At 36.1% G+C, this 16,234-nt stretch overlaps 1 protein-coding gene across 2 annotated transcripts in view; it reads right to left on the bottom strand.

Annotated features, from left to right (window-relative positions):
- Nucleotides 1-15,951, bottom strand: part of LOC138705258 (dnaJ homolog subfamily C member 11) — a 42,602-nt gene extending 26,651 nt beyond the window's left edge. For both annotated transcript variants that reach the window (XM_069834090.1, XM_069834089.1), the window contains exons 1-5: nucleotides 15,760-15,951; nucleotides 15,477-15,606; nucleotides 8,685-8,817; nucleotides 8,388-8,504; nucleotides 1,768-2,084 (exon numbers count right to left, since the gene is read on the bottom strand). In XM_069834090.1, the coding sequence (XP_069690191.1) occupies nucleotides 1,768-2,084; nucleotides 8,388-8,504; nucleotides 8,685-8,817; nucleotides 15,477-15,606; nucleotides 15,760-15,831 (769 nt within the window). In that variant the 5' untranslated portion in view covers nucleotides 15,832-15,951. The remainder of the gene's footprint in view (nucleotides 1-1,767; nucleotides 2,085-8,387; nucleotides 8,505-8,684; nucleotides 8,818-15,476; nucleotides 15,607-15,759) is intronic.
- Nucleotides 15,952-16,234: the final 283 nt, after the last annotated feature.

Genomic DNA, 16,234 nt, shown 5'->3' with positions numbered 1-16,234 from the left:
TGGTACTGGTGCGAAATGCGACTCTAATACACGTGGTATTGAAAATGAACTGAGAAGTTTGGCTACACTGTCTCCGTGTTCCTGTTGGCAGACGACATTTTCACGTGAGGTCCAATGAAAAGCTCCATTCTCCTTCTCCCCTCCACCCCTCACACTCAACGTGTCATCGTTGCACAGGCTACCCCTCTAACCCGCACTTTCCTCTCGCCCACCCAACTATTTTCTGTTTAGTCGGTTCATAACCTGGCTTTTAGTATAGGGACTAAGCCAAGCCAATCTAATTTAATCATTTGTACAAGGCATAACTATCACCTCACTAAACCTCTAATCTTGTCAATTAACTAGAAACTAATCCAAGCCAATCCAACCTAACTTTGGGCTATCACAAAAATGTATCTACCTCTAAATACCTAACCACAAAATTCTAGTATCCTTGCTAACAATACTATCTGGCCACAACAGAAAAGTTCCGTGAATTGTATTGCCTTTTTCATGAATCTTTGTCTCTACACAAAGCAAAATATTTCTTGATTACATCAATTGCATTAGCCTGAAACTCAGTGAACATCACTTCCAACATCAATCGATCAATAACAGTGAGCATAGCTTGCAGCATCAATTGATCAACAATACAGAGCACAGAGAACCTTATCTGCACGTGCTAATATAACTGAAGGAAATGAGTGCAATAAAGTCTCAAGTAACATTATATATCATTCATTCTTGACTTTACTTGAAAAATTGACACAATGGCATATTGATCTTCTCTGCTATATTATGTGCATAAAGAAGGTTCTTGCTACATTATATGGGATGTACTGTTAAGGTACGGACACACGTCACTACTTTTGCTGCACAACTTTTGTACTGCAGCTGCAAAAGTTGCGTGTCGTGTTCACACGTAAGCCAAAAGTAGCGAGCTGCACGCTACTTTTCGTGCTGCGCAACCCGAGTGCAGCAAAAGTTGCAATTGGAGGTTGCGAGTCTGTTCACACACAAGGTGCTACTTTTGCAGCCGCAGTCATGCTGCAGGTTTCCATCTCCGTGTTGACTTCTCAATATACATTTTGTGGTTATGTTCGCATTATTAAGAAACTCATGCGAAAGCTTACTTATCTATTATTTGCTTTTCTGTCCTAACTAGTATTCAGAAATTGGCATTATTTTTACTATAAAGCTTTTAAAAACGCCTATATACTTAAATGATAACCAACAGCATATTCACGTAATCAATGTTGGCAACCCTCCTGTTTGAAACTACGCTACGGAAAATTTAAAAAAAATTAATTATATCGTCAGCAAATATGCTCAGACTGTGTTGTGCATTTAATAACTGTTACAAATAATTTATTTTCATCACATCTAACATTAAAATACATCCAAACAATAAAAGTACCATTGGCACATTTGGGTGGCAACACTGGTCGCAACCGCAGCAAAAGTTTCAACAAAACCGATATCAAAAATGCTGCGGCTGCAACCCTGAAAACCCTGTTCACACGTCGCTACTTCTAAGCTGCGCGCAGCATGAAAAAGTAGCGAGCAGCAGGTTCGGCAGCCGCTACTTTTCGGGTTGCACCGTTGTTCACACATCGCAGTACGAGAGTTGCACAGTTTTTCGTACTGCAGCGCTGCAAAAGTAGCGACGTGTGACCGTACCTTTAGCGTCACCATGGCTGGAAGCAAAAGGCTTCTGGCCAGTTCAAATGGTTGTTTTCATTTAAAATTCAGATTAAAAAAAAAAAAAAGACAACAAGGAGTACTCACTCGTCACCAGACCAGGACGTATACCATGGGGAGTGAACTGGAAGATGGTTGCCATATTGCTAAATGTCCGTTTTGTCAGTGTACGAAAGCCTTTTATTGAAAACGTAGGTCCATTCCCAGCCCCCACATCCAGTTCCACCCAACCCTTCTCCGAGAGTAATCTGCGCACAGAAACGTCCACAGAGCCGGATCCTGTGCCATTCTGCGTCGAGAGTTGACCTGCCATGGTCATGGTATCACGCAGTGTGAGTGGTGCCTCGATGGACTGAGTAATCGACATTCCACTGACTTCGATAATAGGGAAGTGCATGTGCTCCCTGGAAATGAATTTGGAGACAATCAATGATGAAATCAAGAGACAGCTCAGAGGGTAACAGTAATTTGATTCCCTCTCCTTACGAGAAATTAATCCCCACTATAAACAACTACAATAAACTACAGACGTGGACAAATTATTAGCAAAATTGGAGATTTTATTATATATTTTTACAAACTATGATTCTTCAATTTAGACTACAGTTGACATCTTTGGGTATTTCCAAATTATTAGGAAAATCGAAGATTTTTATTTTATATTTTTACAAAATTTCACTCTTCAATTTAGACTACAATTGATATTTTCGCATATTTACAAACTATTAGCAAAAGTGAAGATTTTTTTAAATATAGTTTTTACAAAATTCGACTCTTCAATTTGGGCTACAGGTAACATTTAGGATATTTGCAGATTATTAGCAAAACTGAGGATTTTTATTATATATTTTTACAAAATTTTACTCTTCACTTTAGACTGCAGTTGACATTTTTGCATAATATTTACAAATTATCAGGAAAATTGAAGATTTTATTATATATATTTTTTTACAAAATTTGACTCTTCAATTTAGAATAGCCTACATTTGAAATTTTTGCATATTTCTATGTACTGTAATGATAGAAATAAGCAAAATTGTCAACTGTAGTCTAAATTGAATAGTCAAATTTTGTAAATAGAATTAATCATAAAAATCGTCAATTTTGTTAATAATTTGTCCACATCTGTATGATAAAATGTTCACATTATTCATGCCTGTAAAATTTATCAATAACTACACACTTCACATAGTAAACTGTAACACATAAAATACTTTGCTATATACCAATATTCCCAAATAACGTGTGACTATACAATAGATCATTTAGAACAGCGTTTCTCAAACTATGGTCCACGGACCACCTGTGGTCCCCGAAGTCTGCCCTTGTGGTCCTTCAAAAAGGACAGAAGAAAAAATAAAATTCAAACAAATTGCGTATCACACTATAGCTGAAAATCTCAGACTTTAGAAATGACACATGGCAATCAACTTTCACTTTTTCTCTCAGTACCGACATTTTATGAAATGTATTACTCTACCTGTCTACCGATTTCCCACTCAGCTACAAAAGAGGGATTTAAAGCACTATGAACGTGGTATTTCTCACCATCTTTTCCCTGCATATCAGCTGATGACATGTGGCTAAGTACATTGACATATCTTCCAGATGTATTCTCAAAACACTAAACGAACTAAATCTCTCTCTACAAGGTAATTCTTTGACTGTTCTCAATGCACATGAGAAAATAGTATTCGAGAGGAAACTTGGTTTGTAGGTCAGTTCCGTAAAACAGAGGATTTTTTCACTATTTCTAACCCTAGAGTCTTTTTTGGTTAAAATGATCTCGTTATTGGAAAATAATTACGCAATGACATATGTTTGCATCTCGAAACTCTGAGGTCACAATTTGAAACTTATTTTCCAAGTAAACATGACGAATTTTCATGGGTTCATGATCCCTTCAATGCGATATTGAAACTAACAAACTTTCATTGATTGAAAGAGAACAGTTAATTGAACTCTCGAATGACACCGGACTTAAAATGTAATTCCAAGCGGAAGGTATGGTTAATTTCTGGACCTCATCACAAGTGAAAAGAGAATATAGTGAACTGTACAATGGTGCTTTACAGATTATAATTCAGTTTGCTTTTACGTATCTGTGTGAGAAAGGGTTTTCATCATTAACTCTAATAAAAACAAAGTATCGAAATCGATTTGATGTATGTGACGATCTCCGACTTAAGCTTACCAGCATACATCCAAATATAGAACAACTGTGCAAGAATCGGGAGGCTCATCCATCTCATTAATGTGAGTACCAACATTTATTTATTTTCTTTAGTTAATAGGTTAAAGATTATCCAAACTCTAATAGCCATGATTTATTAAAAAACGGATATGAATTTTTTTCTATTAACATTAACTTAATTAGTTAATACTAAAATAAAATTAAATGAATTAAATTAATTTCAATTAATTAATTCTGTTTTAAAATATAAATATACTGGTATTAAAATACTTACTTACAAATGGCTTTTAAGGAACCTGAAGGTTCATTGCCGCCCTCACATAAGCCCGCCATCGGTCCCTATCCTGTGCAAGATTAATCCACTCTCTATCATCATATTCCACCTCCCTCAAATCCATTTTAATATTATCCTCCCATCTAAGTCTCGGCCTCCCTAAAGGTCTTTTTCCCTCTGGTCTCCCAACTAACACTTTATATGCATTTCTGGATTCGCCCATACGTGCTACATGTCCTGCCCATCTCAAACGTCTGGATTTAATGTTCCTAATTATGTCAGGTGAAGAATACAATGCGTGCAGTACTGGTATTAAAATATGCAACAAAAATGGTAAATTTGCTTTCGAAGGGAACAAGAGTAAGGTGGTCCGCGGAACTATTCTGACTTAAGTAAAAAAGTGGTCCCCACTTCAAAAAAGTTTGAGAAACGCTGATTTACAAAATAAAGTTTTAACATGGATAATTATAAAAGTCTTCGGTCTTTCACTCTTATTATTTTAAAAACTGTTTACATTTCCACTGCAATTTAACGTACTGGACCTAAGTGTTTGAACTGCAAATAGATGTATCAGATACGCATATTTTCAAATATCTACTTAAGTAATAAAATATACAGAATTTATAAAAAAAAAAATTATTTTAATTAACTTAATGACATGCAAAATTAGAGTTACTATTAGTATTAATTTATGTCGTAGAGAACATTTCTTTATTAATTTATTTCTTAATCGAAATTATCTTGTATGCACACACTTGAAAAAATACTGATAGTATTATTCTTTTGACTGCCATTCAATTTTTCAAAAGATTCATTTTATGTCCTAACCCATAGTCAATCTTCCCTTCGTCCAGAGAAAAATGTCTTCATTTGAATTTTCAACACTGAAGGCATGTAGAAACACAAATACATATACAGTGAAACCTCTCATTTAAGGACATCAAAGGGACGTAACAATCTGTCCGCATATGAGAGGTGTCCTTTACTGGGAGGGAGGCTCCCCAATCTAACAGTAAATTTATAATATGCAATATATATCCCTTCACGCTTTAAATTAAATGTATTACTGTAGTTTATTTCTAAATACAGTCTACTGTACTACAGTAAATTCTTTGCAACTTTGAACTACAGTAGATAAAACTGAAAAAGGAAAATACAGTATTGTGCCATACAATTGTGTTCTTAGAGATATAGCAAACGCATTTAATAAAAAACTTCTCAAACTCTCACAGATTACATCCCAATATCAAAAAAACTGACAAAGTTATCAAAAGAGAATTACATAAAAATAATAAAAACAATATTACTAGTACAAAACCTGAAATATTTCATAAAAATTTTATTTCCAAAGAATTAACTCTAGCTATACAAAATTTAAAAACCAAGAAATCTCCTGGCCCCGATAACATTCATTCCGAATTTTTTGAAACATCTGGGGGAAAAAGCCAAGTCTGTACTTTTATCCATTTTCAATTTATCATGGAACACCTCAATTCCTGCAGCTTGGAAAAAAGCAATCATTGTACCAATTCACAAAAAAGGGAAACCTGCTCATGATGTTAATAGTTATCGACCAATAGCACTATTAAGCATCATAGCAAAAACCATGGAGTCCATGATCTCCAACAGATTAACTTGGTATTTAGAATCCCAAAATCTTTTATCACCAAGACAAGCCGGTTTTCGACAACCACACTCTACCAATGAACAAGTCATACGCCTCAGCCAAGAAATAAAAGACGGTTTTAACAAGAAAGAAGATACCTTGGGAATATTTATTGACTTTCAGCTAGCATATGACTCTGTTTGGAGAAATAAATTATTACTAAAACTCCAGAAATTAGGTATCTCCAGCAATATGTTCAGATGGATATCAGAATTCCTTAGTCAAAGATTCATTGCCACTAAATTCAATAATTCACTTTCTAGTTACAGACAAACATATCGAGGTCTACCTCAGGGCGCTGTCCTCAGCACAACTTTATTCAATATTTATATAAATGACTTACCCCCTCTATTAGAGGAATCAAACATGAAAACAGCACTATTTGCAGATGATATAGTTTTGTGGACTTCCGGATCTTACAGACATAGAGACAAAATTCAAAATTCTGCTCTTAAAGCTCTAAATCAACTACATGAATGGAATACATCAAATTTGATGACACTCAATTTAAGCAAAAGTAACTACCAAATATTTTCACTTGGTAAAAAAGAAAGAGAATTCAATATCCAATACCATGGCCAACACCTTCCTAAGACTTATGAATCCAAATATCTTGGAGTTATTTTCGATAGTAAGTTAACATTTCTGAAAAAGCTCGTAAAAGATTCTCCCTTCTAAAAAGACTAGCAGGAAAGAAATGGGGATGCTCTAGGAATACTTTGAACACTACATACAAAATGTTTATACAGCCAGTGCTGACATACTGCGGAGAAATTTCAATTACTTCACCTTTCATAAACGACATAGAATATGTTCAAAACCAAGCTCTCAGACTCATTACTGGTGGAATCAAAACAACTCCAATAGATTCTATGAGATTCCTCACTAGTATTAACAGCATCAAAATGACAATAGAAGAAAAAGCACTGATTCAATATGAAAAACTTATCAGATTACCAGGTAACAATTGGCATTCATACAGTCCTCTTTGTAGATTGAAAACTCAAAAAAGTTTAAAATCCACTGTTCGAGAATTAAAACAGAAAATCAATATCCCGAATTTAAAAGAAAACTTACAAATTAAACCAAACCCTTTAACTCTATTAAATATAGAATATAATCTAAATTTAACAGAAGAAATACTGAAATCAGAAGTAAACACTGAAATGCTGAACCAATTCTCTTTAGAGACAATTAATATCAGGTACCCTCCACAAAACTGGCTTCATTTATACACCGACGGATCCTTGATCTCCAGAGAACAAGGTGCCAGTGCAGGTGTTATGTGCTGTCTCTTCTCACTTTATAGATCTCTTGGATATGGAACAACAAGTTTTGATGGTGAAATCATTGCAATAAATGAATGTCTCAGGAATCTTCTATGCCACATCAATAAATTTAGGAATGCAGTTATATTGTCAGACTCCAAAGCAGCTATTCTATCAATCGTCTCTAAACACAGACCTTCATCTCAAACAGCAGAAATAACTAAAACGCTCTCTCAATTAATATCACTCAATAAAAGAATTGTATTCCAATGGATACCATCCCATTGTGGAATCCTGGGAAACGAGAATGTGGATGCTTTAGCAAAGAAGGGCAGCACTGCTACTTACAGACCTGTTACTAAATCTACGTATTACTCTGTGAAAAGATTTATTAAATCTACATACTTAGACTTCAACAAACAAAATTTGATAACTCAATCCCAAGGGAAAAAATGGAACTCTCTGCATCAAAATCCACAGTTAATTCCCGATTTACCACGAAAATCGTGTGTAGCTGCATTTAGATTGGCAACAGGCCATGAGTGTTTGGCCAAACACCTGCATAGAATTGGAATATATCAGTCCCCTAACTGCCCATTGTGCAACTCAAACCAAGAAATGGATTCGGAACACCTCAAAATCTGTGCTTCAGTGGCTAGTCATGATAATATCTTTGAAAAATATTGGAGTGCAAGAGGTCAAATGACTTTATTGTCAAACGCCTGGCATTAGAAAACAACAACAATTGTGTTCTATGTCTACAGTTATGCAGTACTGTAATTTACAGTTTTCTAAGCTTTAAGTTCAAGTGGCATGTCTCTCGAAACAGAACAACTGATTGAAGTGAAGACAATAATCCTACTAACCCCACACGTGTCAAAAAAAATTTCACCATTGCGAAAACCTTGGACCCATCAGACAGGTTAAATTTTATGACTTTGTTTATCGTCCCGCTTCCAGCTAATAAGGGATAGCCGGCTGGGCTAGTGGTAGCATACGAGACCCTTGTTGTCTTTCATGTTTTTTTTTTTTTTTTTTCCATTTTTGTAACACATTAGTTCTTGAAATCCAAGTTCTGTCCACAGTCAGGAGGTAAAGCAAGCTTTAGAACTGTGAAACAGCTGTCCGTGTCCGTGTCTGAGAGTGTCCATAAACGAGAGTTTAATTTATCATTATTTGTATATTATTTCAGTTGGGACATAAAGATCTGTCCGTATATGAGGAGTGTCAATATCTTGGGAGTGTCCGTAAAGAGAGGTTTCACTGTAATTCCCAACACACATATGGTATTCTTTAAATACATACATTTCATCATAGTCAAAATCATCTCTGTATCTACTGAACAGATCTGTTGCATTAATATTAACTGTGACACTGCCTTTAGGATTTGTACGCTGCTGCAGCTTCCGTTCCTCTCGTTCTCTGAAAAAAATATTAAAATACTTAATATGATAAACACACATAACTGCTACACAATGTCGGTACTATAATTTGATTTATTGAGTACTACTTAATGCTCATCATGAATATCATAATAAAAGGTCCAACTATTTACCATATGATTAACAAAATTGTTATTGTTAATGCAGAAGTGCATATTACCTTGCCAATCTCTCATATTCCTCTCTAATTTCTTGAGGTGTTTTGGTTCTCTGCACTATTTCCCATCCTTCAGTTTCTAATCCACGTGTTCCAAGACTGTCATAGATTGCCCTTTGATGAGGATCGCTCAAAACTGTGTAGAAAATTGTGTATGATTAAAACTGAACTGTATTAAATAAAGTAAATTTTCACAGCAAGGAAGATAAGATTAAGTAGCCCTAAGTATAAATAAAAGATCAACACGAGCTTCAAAATTAAACTTAAATGCTAAATTGCAAAACATGACAAATGAAATTTCAATAACACAGTTTACTTTTTTTCAATAGTAAGTTAACATGGAGCAACCATTTGCAATACATTTCTGAAAAAGCTCGTAAAAGATTCTCCCTTCTACAAAGACTAGCAGGAAAGAAACGGGGATGCTCTAGGAATACTTTGAACACTACATACAAAATGTTTATACAGCCAGTGCTGACATACTGCGGAGAAATTTTAATTACTTCACCTTTCATAAACGATATACAACATGTTCAAAACCAACCTCTCAGACTCATTACTGGTGGAATCAAAACAACTCCAACAGATTCTATGAGATTCCTCACTAATATTAACAGCATCAAAATGACAATAGAAGAAAAAGCACTGATTCAATATGAAAAACTTATCAGATTACCAAGAAACAATTGGCATTCTCTGTAGATTGAAAACTCAAAAAAGTTTCATATCCATTGTTCAAGAATTAAAACACAAAAGTAATATCCCGAATTTAAAAGAAAACTTACAAATTAAACCAAACCCTTTAACTCTATTAAATATAGAATATAATCTAAATTTAACAGAAGAAATACTGAAATCAGAAGTAAACACTGGAATACACCAATTGTCTTTAGATACAATTAATATTAGGTACCCTCCACAAAACTGGCTTCATTTATACACAGACGGATCCTTGATCTCCAGAGAACAAGGTGCCGGTGCAGGTGTTACATACTGTCTCTTCTCACTTTATAGATCTCTTGGATATGGAACAACAAATTTTGATGGTGAAATCATTGCAATAAGTGAAAGTCTCAGGAATCTTCTATGCCACATCAATAAATTTAGGAATGCAGTTATATTGTCAGACTCCAAAGCAGCTATTCTATCAATAGTCTCTAAACACACACCATCTCAAACAGCAGAAATAACTAAAATGCTCTCTCAATTAATATCACTCAATAAAAGAATTGTATTTCAATGGATAACATCCCATTGTGGAATCCTGGGAAACGAGAATGAGGACGCTTTAGCAAAGAAGGTCAGCACTGCTACTTACAGACCTGTTACTAAATCTACGTATTACTCTGTGAAAAGATTTATTAAATCTACATACTTAGACTTCAACAAACAAAATTTGATAACACAATCCCAATCTAAATGCAGCTACAGACGATTCGTGGTAAATCGGGAATTAACTGTGGATTATGATGCAAAGAGTTCCATTTTTTCCCTTGAGATTGTATTATCAAATTTTGTTTGTTGAAGTCTAAGTATGTAGATTTAATAAATCTTTTCACAGAGTAGTAGATTTAGTAACAGGTCTGTAAGTAGCAGTGCCAGTGCATCCACATTCTCGTTTCCCAGGTTTCCACAATGGGATGGTATCTATTGGAATACAATTCTTTTATTGAGTGATATTAATTGAGAGAGCATTTTAGTTATTTCTGCTGTTTGAGATAAAGGTGTGTGTTTAGAGACTATTGATAAAATAGCTGCTTTGGAGTCTGACAATATAACTGCATTCTTAAATTTATTGAATTGGTATAGAAGATTCCTGAGACTTTCACTTATTGCAATGATTTCACCATCAAAACTTGTTGTTCCATATCCAAGAGATCTATAAAGTGAGAAGAGACAGCACGTAACACCTGCACCGGCACCTTGTTCTCTGGAGATCAAGGATCCGCCCGTGTATAAATGAAGCCAGTTTTGTGGAGGGTACCTAATATTAATTGTCTCTAAAGACAATTGTTTCATTATTTCAGTGTTTACTTCTGATTTCAGTATTTCTTCTATTAAATTTAGATTATATTCTATATTTAATAGAGTTAAAGGGTTTGGTTTAATTTGTAAGTTTTCTTTTAAATTTGTGATATTGATTTTCTGTTTTAATTCTTGAACAATGAATATGAAACTTTTTTGAGTTTTCAATCTACAGAGAGGACTGTATGAATGCCAATTGTTTCCTGGTAATCTGATAAGTTTTTCATATTGAATCAGTGCTTTTTCTTCTATTGTCATTTTGATGCTGTTAATATTAGTGAGGAATCTCATAGAATCTATTGGAGTTTTTTTTTATTCCACCAGTAATGAGTCTGAGAGCTTGGTTTTGAACATATTCTATTTCGTTTATGAAAGGTGAGGTAATTAAAATTTCTCTGCAACACAATACAGAAAATTATTCGTAATATTTGTGAACTTCTCTAAAGCATTCAATTTAGTGAACAGACAAAAGGTGATGGAAAAATTGGGGTTGTTAATGGATAAATCCATGCTCATAAGACTAGTTAACAGCATTATGGCTGAAAACTATCTGGATCAACCAGAAGAACAGAGTGCTCCAAGGAGATCCTATGAGCCTCCAGACAATATAGCAAGCACATCAGACAGCCTCTCAAATGTACAAAAGACAAGTGGGGAATGTAAAATGAATTGCAAATAAATGGGAAGAAAACAGAGTTGATGGTGTGCAGGAGAGGGAGCTAAACTCATGGAGAGAGAAACAGGGTGGCCTGTAATGGGCAGATTCTACCAGTGATCAATTCTTTCTGATACTTAGGGGGTCAATATACAGATGACAGAAAGTGCATTTACTGTAAACATAAAAGAAAGGCTCGTAGCAGCAGTGCATACCATAAAGGAAATCTGATACCTATCAGATATGTTGTTGGCCTCAGTTATGAAGCTACATTCGAGATCGAAATATGGTCCAACATGTACAATCCAACATGTACAATCCTAGAAAACTTTGTAAGTTCCAGAAATGAGGCAGTGCTTATTATCAGAGGACAAGCAACCTGGTTCACAAGAGAAGAACTAGTTGAGGTAATAAAATTAGTTTTTATTATAATGTACCGAAGTACATATGATATTTCCATGCAGATATTCTGCATCATCATACGATGAAAGAGTAATGGAACGTCATCATATGATGACACAGAATATCTGCATGGAAATATCATATGTACTTCGGTACATTATAATAATATATATGATATGCGTAAATCACTTCGTGATTTAAGACGGTGCTTATTCCGTCGGATCCCGGCCAACTAGTCACTCATTATGAGTGCACCTCAGCACATATGTGGGCTTCGATCCTAGGTTCATAGATATCTATGACGTAGTGCAGTGGGCGGCCACTAGAGGGAACCCAAGAGTTGGAACTTAAAACTGAGACAATTCTTCCGACACCGGGGTGGAATCCAGTGTGGCTTAATGGATAAAGCGTCAGCACGTACAGCTGAAAACCCGGGTTCAAATCCCGGTGCCGGAGAGAATTTTTCTCTGTTCCATTACTCTTTCATCGTAAAATTAGTTTTGTTTCATTGTATGTCTGATCATGTGCACTGCCTCCTTTCTGGGACTTATACAGTATCTGTGCGACAAAACTTTTTTCTAAGACTGTACATATAGCCTCGAAATCATCTGCGAGTATCTAACATTGATCCAAATGCGCAACACAGAATCCCTCAAGGCAAGATTCATAAAGAGGGCTCTTTGCCTGTCCAAATATCCACCCTCAAGACTGGTATATGTACATACTTGGGTAGGAAACATTTTTGTGCAAATCGTAAAACAGCGAACACTAAGCTCCGTCCACGACCCTGTTCCACTTTTTCCCTACAAGCTCACCACACACACTAGCGGGAAAGAGTGGAAATAGGGGTTTAGGGTGGGGGTGACATCTAGTGGAGGAAAGTGGAACAAAAAGAGTGAATTAGGCATTTACGAAGCAAAAGAGGAACTTCGTCCTGCCTCCCTCTGTCTCTCCTCTCTCCCTCTCCAGCCTCTTCTTCTCTCTTCCTTGATGTCTCTCTTTTTTTTTCTTATGACTTTGCAGAGGGTAGGATTCGATCCATGTATGTTCCTAACGAAATGCACGCACACACGCTTTAGATCTTTCGGCTACCGAGGCGAGTTGGTGGTAGAAGGGAAAATGAATCTATTTGTGGCACGGGGGACAATAACCGAATAGCATGGGTAGAAAGTGGCGGGCTTGTGAATTTAGCTTGGTAGGGGTTGACTGCTGGGGTGGCATAAGTGTTAACACACGCTGGTAGAGCTTCATTGTGTCCGTGTCCAGCTACAAGTACAAATGGAACGACGTGTTGTGATGGGCCGTCACGTGGCGGGTCCTGATTACAGCAAACGAGGCTCTGGTGACTATTGTGTTACTTCGAGGACAGTGCAAAGTTAGTAGTTGGTAGGTTATTTTACGACGCTTTATCAACAGCTTAGGTTATTTAGCGTCTGAATGAGATGAAGGTGATAATGCCGGTGAAATGAGTCCGGGGTCCAGCACCGAAAGTTACCCAGCATTTGCTCATCTTGGGTTGAGGGAAAACCCCGGAAAAACCTCAACCAGGTAACTTGCCCCAACTGGGAATGAACCCAGGCCACCTGGTTTCGCGGCCAGACGCGCTGACCGTTACTCCACAGGTGTGGTCAGTGCAAAGTTAACAGGTGAGTGTTGTTTTATTCAAAGTATGTGTTAGTTCGAGGAGAAAACTTATATATGAAATACGTGCGAGACGGTAGGCAGTGATCCACCAGTGTTGTTTTATTCAAAGTAGTGTTAGTTCGAGATCCAAGCATTGTCTAAAGTGCATTAATTTCGTTGTATTGTGTTGTGTTGTAAAATATGAAATACGTGCAAGGCGGTAGGCAGTGATCCACCGAAGTGGGGCAGATAGTAGAGAGAGAGAGAGAGAGAGAGAGCAGGCGAGCGAGGTGTCGAGCGGCGAGGGTGGGGATAACTTCCCCTACTGGTGTTCGCTGTTTTACGATTTATCCCATTTTTTTTTCTGGAAGATATAAGAATGAAATTACTCCTGCCATGCACGAAGAGTTACAAAGTCGTACTTGAAGAAAGGATGCGGAAATATGGGAGGATTTCTACACAATGGATACCATGACGAAACATATGTGGCCTGAAGCAGACTACAGATTAAGGCCGTGTCTCAAAGCTCAAGTCCATACTACACACTAGTGACTAGCAACTAGGTGACTTGTAAACTACACGCTAGAGAGTTTTGGAAATGTATGCTTGAAACACGGCCTTCTTCATAGACTATTTTTATAAAAACCATGACATCACGATGCAACACTGAATTAAGAAGGCAGTGTCCTAATGCAGTTTCATTACGAATTATGAGGAAAAGATGAGGGCTTAATATATTACAATAATGTTTAAAACATTGTACAGAAGGTACTAACAATGTCAGTGTTCAAAGTTAACGTGTTATTCTACATTATATTTACATTATTTCACTTCCAAAGCATTTTCAGATTTCATAACCCCAATTTCTGATGAGGTATCCATGTTTGTTTAGTGAACAAGTCAACAATCAAGCAAGCATTTTCGTTTACTAGCTACTACGGACTTGATTGCTATGCACTATGTAGCTTTGGATCATGACTTCTGACATCACATCCGGCTATTTAGTCAACAATCTAGTTCACTTCAGCTGAAAATGTAGCTTTGAGATACGGCCTAAGATGCATAGTAAGGAGCCTTGCTGTACACGGGTTTCACTCGAGATCTGCAAGAGTCCACGACCGCAGTGATGGTTGTGTGTGTGAACTATGTGATGAAGTGCGACCAGTACCACATACAAGATACACAAGAAATCTGTCATCGAAACAGTCAAGGAAACATAAACATGTACATTGTGCGCAATACTCTTTTGTTATTATTATTATTATTATTATTATTATTATTATTATTATTATTATTATTATTATTATTATTACTACTACTAAAACAAATGAAAATAGACATGACATGTAAATATTCTTTTAAGAGTAATTCTGTACAAAAGCGCTACCAAAGAAAGGCAAATAATTTTCTGTGGAAAATGTTTGAATTGAATGCAACACTATTCATATGAAGTCCAAGGGAATTTTTAAAGGACCCTGGAATGAATTCATATGTAATCAATGCTGCAACGTACAATTGGAGGAAATGCATTTCAAGAATCATTCAGTTGCAAACATGGCGTGCTTAGGATGCCATATGAGGTCTAGGCAGCAAGACTGAAGGCGAAGTAGTGAATTTTCGGACCCAAATTGGCGTCGGGGAAAATTTCAGTATACGGATTCCTCACTGACAATTATACCTTTAAATACTAAAAAGAGCAGATTTGTCTGCGTTTGTCGAATGCGCATCATCATGCTTAAGAAAAGGCACTTTTCAGTGCCAATAATTTATTCTGTGTGCACAAGGTTGGAATTTTGAAGTAAGAGGGAAAGGAAGGAATCCGTGTTCTGAAATTTATCCTGTAAAATTTTTTCATTTCTCACTTTCATCTGACCATGAAATAACGCAAAGCAAATCAGACACATCAGTGCCGTGTGTGGTGCAGGAGGATATACCATACAACTTTTAATTTGTTTTCTAGTAAGCGCATTTTTGGGAATATACAACAAGGACTCAGGAAACGGTACATTACCATTGCATTCTCGAGTTATTCCTTTTTGTGTAATGACATTTGAAAACTGTATCAACATTATGTAAAATGCATTCATTACCTTCATAAGCTTTTTTAGTCTTGTTGAATAGAATTTCTGCTTCTTTTTTAAGAACTGGATCCACATGCTTATCGGGATGGTACAAACGACTGTTCCGGCGATAAGCATTATTGATATCTTCGGTTGTTGCCTAAATAAATGAAGATAAAATATAATAAGGTGAAAATTACAAAGAAACAACTTTACCGGTAGGCCTACAACAAATGTCTACTCTCCAATATCAAGATCATAATTAGTCACATATTACATGAACATTCAGCTTATTAACGTAACTATATCTTACTTCTCTTGGAATATTAAGAAATGTATAGTAATCTTCTTCTATCAAATTTGCTCTTTCACTATTATCCTCCATTCTGCCTTACGTGAAATTTTGCAAGTATACAACATATAAATAGGTTATGGTGAACACATGGTTCCCAATCTGAACAGGCACACGAAATTCCATAATCCACTATGCCATAAATTGCACTGTACGTGTAGCAAGCGATCCCAGCGTAGTGATTCATTTTCAAGTAACTTGAACTCTAGTCACGTGATTTCAAGTAACCTGAATTCAAGTCGCAGTTCAGACAATTTTATAGTCAAGTTATTTTGTTTTCAAGTAGGGTAAAATGGCATCGATGGAAGTTGTGCAATTAGGAATTTCTGTATTAGCAAGGCTCCGTGCCAGGAAAATGATAAATATATTTAAGAAATGGAAGACGCGTTGTTCAGTATGGGTTAGGAATTAGATTAGTAAGAGAAATACACAACCA

This window comes from Periplaneta americana, chromosome 8 (assembly GCF_040183065.1).
Source record: "Periplaneta americana isolate PAMFEO1 chromosome 8, P.americana_PAMFEO1_priV1, whole genome shotgun sequence".
In the NCBI taxonomy this organism is placed as follows: Eukaryota; Metazoa; Arthropoda; class Insecta; order Blattodea; family Blattidae; genus Periplaneta; species Periplaneta americana.
This window is presented reverse-complemented; position numbering and strand designations above follow the sequence as displayed.